Source organism: Phaseolus vulgaris, chromosome 3 (genome assembly GCF_000499845.2).
Source record: "Phaseolus vulgaris cultivar G19833 chromosome 3, P. vulgaris v2.0, whole genome shotgun sequence".
NCBI classification, from domain to species: domain Eukaryota; kingdom Viridiplantae; phylum Streptophyta; class Magnoliopsida; order Fabales; family Fabaceae; genus Phaseolus; species Phaseolus vulgaris.
In genome coordinates this window covers 17,606,016-17,613,586 of record NC_023757.2, presented here as the reverse complement: position 1 = coordinate 17,613,586, position 7,571 = coordinate 17,606,016, and the positions used below count along the sequence as shown (strand labels likewise).

At 52.4% G+C, this 7,571-nt stretch overlaps 2 protein-coding genes across 2 annotated transcripts; one reads left to right on the top strand and one right to left on the bottom strand.

The window, feature by feature from the left end:
• Nucleotides 1-553: 553 nt before the first annotated feature.
• Nucleotides 554-1,939, bottom strand: LOC137839257 (uncharacterized). Its single transcript, XM_068648378.1, has one exon. It carries the CDS (start codon nucleotides 1,937-1,939, stop codon nucleotides 554-556), a length of 1,386 nt encoding a protein of 461 aa, XP_068504479.1.
• A 3,869-nt stretch (nucleotides 1,940-5,808) lies between these two features.
• Nucleotides 5,809-7,194, top strand: LOC137839256 (uncharacterized). Its single transcript, XM_068648377.1, has one exon. The coding sequence runs from the start codon at nucleotides 5,809-5,811 to the stop codon at nucleotides 7,192-7,194; it is 1,386 nt and encodes a 461-aa protein (XP_068504478.1).
• Nucleotides 7,195-7,571: the final 377 nt, after the last annotated feature.

Genomic DNA, 7,571 nt, shown 5'->3' with positions numbered 1-7,571 from the left:
TCGCCTCAGTCATCGATGTGTCCGCAGTGGGCGGACGCTCAAACACCATGAACACGCTTTTCTTGGTTTTCAGGCTGTTTTCATAACACTTCCGCGCCTCCTCCTGATCCGACTTGATAACTATCACCTTGCCACTGAGGTCCGGCAGCTTCATCTTCATATGGCGTCTGGAGTCTACTGCGTTCAGCCTATTCAACGCCGGTCTGCCCAACAAAACGTTGTAGGCGGAGTGGGCGTTCACGACCAAGTACCGGATGCTTTCAGTACGCGAGGCCTCTCCATCCGTGAACGTAGTCCTCAACTCCAGGTAGCCTCGGACTTCCACCTGGTTTTCCGCAAACCCATATAGGCACCCTGTGTAAGGCCTCAAAAGGTCGGGAGATAAACGTAACTTGTTGAATGTCGACCAGAACATGACGTCTGCTGAACTTCCCTGGTAGACAAGAACCCTGTGCACCTTTCTTCCGGCCGTGACAACTGAGATGACCATGGGGTCATTGTCATGTGGCACCATGTCTCGAAGATCCCCTCTCGTGAACACAAGGTCTGATTCCTACGGCTCACCCGAGATCCTTTCTTCGATCGAGTTGACCCCCCTCGTGTATTTCTTTCGCTGGGAGGCGGTGGGCCCTCCGCCGGAAAAACCTCCAGCAATGGTGTGAACCTCGCCGAGAACGGGCATCTCGTGCGCTTGCTTCTCTGTTGGCGCCGGCAGGGCGGCGGTCGCGGCGGGTTCTGCGACGTAATCCTTCAGAAACCCGCTTCTCACCAGCTCATCAAGCTGGTAACCCAACGAGAGGCAGTTGTCAATGTGATGACCAAAAGCTTCGTGGAACTCGCACCAAGAGTCTTTCCGTGGCCCTAACACCTTGTCAGTTTTCGCCGGTCGCCTCAACCTCTCAGCTATATTACGCACGGCGATCAGGTCCTTCAACTTCACCACAAAATTGTACCTCGCCGGCCTTGCCCTCTCTCTGACTGGGCGATCCCCACCTGCTGGACCCCGGGGCTGGGGTTTTCTGGTCTCATAGGGGCGTCTCCCCTCTGGCTTCTTTCTCCCCGTCATGGTCTCGTTAACCCTGACGGGTTGAACCCGCGTCTGCGCTCTCGGGCGCGAAGGTACGTCGTTGGTGCGTTTCTCACACACCTCTCCTTCAGAGGCGATATGTTCCACTGCCCGACGCCGTATTTCAGCAAAAGTTCTTGGGCGATTGTGAATAATAGATTCGCAAAAAGGGCCAGGACACACGCCTTTCCTGAAGGCATACACAATCATGGGCTCCTCCGACGTGCCCACTTTCACCACTTGGGACCCGAAACGGTTGATATATTCCTTCAAGGTCTCTCCTTGATACTGTTTTACATCAAACAGATCGTAGGATACCGGCGACGGGGCCCTATTCGCCCGATATTGCTCTCTGAACAACTGGGCCAGCTGCTGAAAAGAGGTGATATGGCCGCTAGGAAGGCTAATAAACCAATCCATGGCCATTCCTGTCAAAGAGCTCATGAAGAGCTTGCATCTTACAGCGTCAGAGCCGCCTACTAACACCATTTGTGTGTGGAACACCGTGAGATGAGCCTTGGGGTCCTCCATCCCGGTGAAAATCGCCTTGGGCCCTGCGAAGGTGTTGGGGATCGCCGCATCTAGGATTTCCTGCGAGAAGGGAGTGGAAAACTCCCTTGGTGGGGTGAGATGCTCCATCTCTTTGTTCTCGCGTTGCCCCTGGTTGTTCCTCAAACCCCGGCGCAACTCCTCATTAACGCGACGGAGCTCTTCATTTCTCACATGCGAGGCATCGAGATCCGCCTGCATGCGTTCTTGTTCTATCTTCGACTCCGCCATATCATCCTGCAACCCCCTCATTATCTCTAGGACTTGTTGCATGGACATTTCTTCTCCCGTAGCGCGTACGGTAGCTCGTCTAGTGGTGGCCATTCTTCACTGTTTTCTCGATCGTTATCGTGACCTGATAGATCTCTTCACACATGAGATGGGACCAATGTTTTATATCGGCCGTTTGCACTCCGACGCTCAAGTCAGCCAGCAAGAAACACCAAAACTATGCACCTCAGTATCAGAGCGCCGTGATAGGTACTCTGAAGGTGGTTAAATGAACTTTGTCTAGTGTATATTTTCTCCCTTTGGCAAAGATCTTTCCCCAGTCCCTTGTCCGTAATCTCAAGGCTCGAACAAGCAACTAGAGAGTTTCTGGAAAATTTGCCAAAAGTTCCAACCCCGTTTCCAACATTCAAAGCGCTATTTAAGCTACTCCCCATTCAAAGCGCCTTAAAGCGCATATAATTATAAAACGTCGCGCATTTAAGACGTTTAAAATGCTTGGGAGCATTTATAGTACCTTAAACGCTCGAAACGGAAACTGTATTAAATAACTTTAATTACCTTGTACTTGACAAAATGGCGTTTCTATTCTGACCTGGCTGTTGTACACGTGGAGGACCTCACAGCGCCGTCACCCCATCTGGGGGCGTTTCTTCGTGTGAGTCCTCCTACCTGGGAGTGCATCTGCGCTAGAGGTGACTTTTTGGGTGTCAACTCATACCCCCAAACATCTAGTCACTCACTTTGAGAGCGTATCTGCCTTCCTCGCGTACCCTGCACCTGGCTACCCTGGGCGTGACCCTCCTCTTGAGTTGTATCTATCCCAAGGGCGCCTCTGGGGCGGCAGGGGCACTTCACGAGTCAGGCTACCCTATACTGGCGCTATTACTATGGCCTTGAAGCCACCTTTCTCTTCTCTTTATTTCTACCCCGGATTACCGGGATCTGAGGCCTTCCCACGGCGTCGCTCCCTCCATGGTCTTTCCTACCCATGGGTATCGGGGAGCCACACTAGGATCGCCTTGCCTTTGTGACATTTGACCTTGGCGACGCCCTAGTGGGGCGACGCCCTAGTGGGGCGACGATTTAACTGGGCGATGCCTTAACTAGGCGTCGCCTTGACCTTGGCGACACTTCCTCTTGGCGACGCTGGCACTTGGCGTCTCTTCACCTAGGCGACGCCTTATGTTGACTTTGACCCCCCACGTTGACTTGGACCTTCACTTTGTCAACGCCCGGATACGGGACGGTACACTTACAATAGAGTAGTTCACAAGACTACTAATGCTTCTCCTTTTGAAGTAGTATATGGTTTTAATCCTCTCACACCCATGGATTTGATACCTCTTCCTAATCCACAAGATTTTGTGCATAAGGAAGGAGTAATCGAAGCCGACTTTGTAAATAAAATGCATAAGAAGATTAAACTCCAAATACAACAACAAAATGAGAAATACATAAAATACAACAATAAAGGGAAGAAAGAAATAATTTTTGAGGAAGGAGACTTAGTTTGGCTTCACCTTCGCAAAAATAGATTTCCAACTCAAAGGAAGTCCAAACTAAGTCCCCGAGGTGATGGACCCTTTCAAGTCCTCAAGCGAGTCAATAACAATGCATATAAATTGGACCTACCTCTTGAATATGGAGTTCATGACACTTTTAATGTAATTGATCTTTCTCCATTTGTAGGTACCAATGACGATGAAGAGCTGGATTTGAGGACAAATCCTTTCCAAGGGGGAGGGGATGATGGAGGAGGGCCAAGCACATCCCACCATGAAAGCCAAGACCCAAAGCTAGACCATGATGAGCGTCTAGACTCAAGGAAAGAGCGTCTAGGACGTGAAGAGGGGAGGCTACACATGGAGCGTCTAGGACGTGAAGAGGGGAGGCTACACATGGAGCGTCTAGGGGGAGGCCTAGACCGTCTAGGTCCAATTACAAGATCAATGGCTAAGCACATTCACGCCCAATTGAATGAAGCCACGGATGGAAGAGAGAAAGCCTTGTACATGTTACATGGAGGCCCATTAGGGGTGCTTAGTAATTAGAGTAGTGTAGAAAGCATAAATGAGTGAACATTCTAGAATCAATTTTTGTTTGGCCGGTCATGAGCATGTGCCATGTGCCTTGTCATTCTTGCATTTCATTTGGCTCTCATTTCATTTACACTTAGCTTAGCTTTTACGGTTCTATAGCCTATTGTACCGTCCCGTACCCAGGCGTTGACGAAGTCGAGGTCAAAGTCAGCGTCGAGGTCAAAGTAAACGTAAGGCGTCGCCCAGGTGGGGGTGACGCCAAGCACAGGCGTCGCCAAGAGGAAGCGTCGCTAAGAGGAAGCATCGCCACCATAAGGCGTCGACTAGCAGGGTGTCGCCAAGGTGGAATGACTCAAAAGCAAGGTGACCACAACGCCACTCCCCGACACCCACAGGTAGGAAAGACCATGGAGGGGGTGACGCCGTGGGAAGGCCTCAGACCCCTGATAACCAGGGAATAGTGATAAAGAGAAGGAAAAGGTGGCTTCAAGGCCATAGTGACAGCGCCAGTGTAGGGCAGCCCGACTCGTGAAGAACCCCTGCCGCCCTAGAGACGCCTTTGGGACAGATACGACTCAAGGGGAGGGTCACGCCCAGGGTAGCCAGGTGCAGGCTACGAGAGGAAGGCAGATACGCTCTCAAAGTGAGTGACTAGATGACTGGGGCATGAGTTGGCACCCAAAAAGTCACCCCTTGCGCAGTAGCACTCCCAAGCAGGAGGACTCACACGTAGAAACGTCCCCCGATGGGCAGAAACGTCCCCAGATGGGGTCATAGGGTTGTGAGGCCCTCCACGTGTATGACAGCCAGGTCAGAATAGAAACACCCTTCAGTCAGGTACCAGGTAATTAAAGTCATTCAATGCAGTTTCTGTTAAGAGCGTTTCAGGTACTATAAAGGCTCTCAAGCGTTTCAACGTCTTAAATGCACTACGTTTTCTAATTAGACGCGTTAATTAAGTGCGTTATGTTTTGTGATTAAAAGCGCTTTAAGGCGCTTTAAATGCTTGGGCAGTTTAAATAGCGCTGGGACTGTGGGAAACAGGGTGGGAACTTTTTGGCAAATTTCCCAGAAACTCTCTAGTTGCTTGCTCGAGCCTTGAGGTTACGCACAAGGGACTAGGGAAAGATTTTTGCTAGAAGGAGAAATACACACTAAACACAGTTTCCTTTTACCACCTTCAAAGTGCCATACGCGGTGCTCCGATACGGAGGTGCATAGTTTTGGTGTTTCTTGCTGGCTGACTTGAGCGTCGGAGTGCAAACGGCCGCTAGGGCGCCCTTTTGTCCTTCTTTGCAGGACTACACAGGTAACCAGTGGGAAGGCGTCCCTAGCTGACGGTTGAGGTCGCGCATGAAGACGTCCCAGGTCCACCGGACGGAACATTTGGCGCCCACCGTGGGGCCGATATAAAACGTTGGTCCCATCGCAAGTTTGAAAAGATCTATCAAGTCACATTTCACGTTTGAGAAAACAGTGAAGAATGGCCACCACTAGACGAGGTACCGCACGCGCTGCGGGAGAAGCAATGTCCATGCAGCGGGTCCTGGAGATAATGCGGGGGCTGCAGGATGATATGGCGGACTCAAAGATAGAGCAAGAGCGCAGGCAGGCAGATCTCGACGCCTCGCATGTGAGAAACGACGAGCTCCGTCGTGTTAATGAGGAGTTGCGTCGGAGTTTGAGGAACCACCAGGTGCAACGCGAGAATGAAGAGGTGGAGCATCTCACCCCACCAAGGGAGTTTTCCACTCCCTTCTCGCAGGAGATCCTAGATGCGGCGATCCCTAACACCATCGCAGGGCCCAAGGCGATTTTCACCGGGATGGAAGACCCTGAGGCGCATCTCACAGCGTTCCACACACAGATGGTGTTAATGGGTGGTTCTGACGCCGCAAGCTCTTCATGAGCACTTTGATAGGAATGGCCATGGATTGGTTTATCAGCCTTCCTAGTGGCCATATCACCTCTTTCCAACAGCAGTCCCAGTTGTTCAGAGAGCAATACCTGGCGAACATCCCCCCGCCAGTATCCTACGATCTGTTCGACGTGAAGCAATACCAAGGGGAGAGTTTGAAGGAGTACATCAACCGCTTCGGGTCCCAAGTGGTGAAGGTGGGCACGTCGGAGGAGCCTATGATTGTGTATCCCTTCAGGAAAGGCGTGTGTCCCGGCCCTTTTTGCAAATCCATTATTCGCAATCGCCCAAGGACTTTTGCTGAAATACGGCGTCGGGCGGTGGAACATATCGCCTATGAAGGAGAGGTGTGTGAGAAGCGCACCAGCTTTGTACCTTCACGCTCGAGAGCGCAGACACGGGCTCAACCCATCAGGGTCAAGGAGACCACGACGGGGAGAAAAAAGCCAGAGGGGAGACGCCCCTATGAGACCAGGAAACCCCAGCCCCGGGGTCCAGCAGGAGGGGATCGTCCAGTCAGAGAGAGAGCAAGACCGGCGAGGTACAACTTTGTGGTGGAGCTTAAGGACCTGATTGCCGTGCCTAATATAGCTGAGAGGTTGAGGCGACCGACGAAAACTGACAAGGTGTTGGGGCCATGGAAAGACTCCTGGTGCGAATTCCACAACGCTTTCGGTCATCATATTGACAACTGCCTCTCGTTGGGTTATCAGCTTGATGAGCTGGTGAGGAGCGGGTTTCTGAAGGATTACGTTGCAGAACCCGCCGCGACCGCCGCCTTGCCGGCGCCAACAGAGGAGCAAGCGCACGAGATGCCAGTTCTAGGCGAGGTCCACACCATTGCTGGAGGTTTTTCCGGCGGGGGACCCATCGCCTCCCAGCGAAAGAAATACGCGAGGGGGGTCAACTCAATTGAAGAGAGAATCTCGAGAGAGCCATGGGAGTCGGACCTCGTGTTCACGAGAGGCGATCTTCGAGACGTTGTACCGCATGACAACGACCCCGTGGTCATCTCCGTTGTCGCAGCCGGAAGAAAGGTGCATAGGGTTCTGGTCGATCAGGGAAGTTCAACAGACGTCATGTTCTTGTCGACATTCAACAAGCTGTGTTTGTCCCCTGACCTTCTGAGGCCCTACACAGGCTGCCTATATGGGTTCGCAGACAACCAAGTGGAAGTCCGAGGCTACTTGGAGCTGAGGACGACCTTCACAGATGGGGAAGCCTCGCGCACTGAAAGCATACGATACTTGGTCGTGAACGCCCATTTCGCCTACAACATCTTGTTGGGGAGACCGGCACTGAATAGGCTCAACGCGGTATCCTCCACGCGTCATATGAAGATGAAGCTGCCAGACCTCAGCGGCAAAGTAATAGTTATCAAGTCGGATTAGGAGGAAGCGCGGAAGTGTTATGAAAACAGCCTAAAATCGAGAAGAAGCGTGTTCATGGTGTTTGAGCGTCCGCCAAGTGTCGACGCGACAATGATAGAGGCGACGCCCTCCGGGTCAACGCCTGTTGAGGCCACGCCGGTGGGGGCGACGCCCGAAGCAGACACACCCATGGAGGAGGGTCCCGACCACACGGCGCCAGCAGAAGAGGTGACGCCCATTCAGGATAACAGCAGGGACCAACAAGCGACTAACGTGGTGGATAGGAACATTGGCGGCAAGACGTTTAAACTAGGGCGTCTGCTGAGCCAAGAAGAGCAGGAGGCGGTGGCAGAGGTGATCTCACGACATTTGGACGCCTTCGCGTGGTCTGCCTCGGA

Coding starts and splice junctions, on each gene's coding strand:
- LOC137839257 (XM_068648378.1), bottom strand. CDS start 1,939: ATGGCCACCACTAGACGAGCTACCGTACGCGCTACGGGAGAAGAAATG.
- LOC137839256 (XM_068648377.1), top strand. CDS start 5,809: ATGGCCATGGATTGGTTTATCAGCCTTCCTAGTGGCCATATCACCTCT.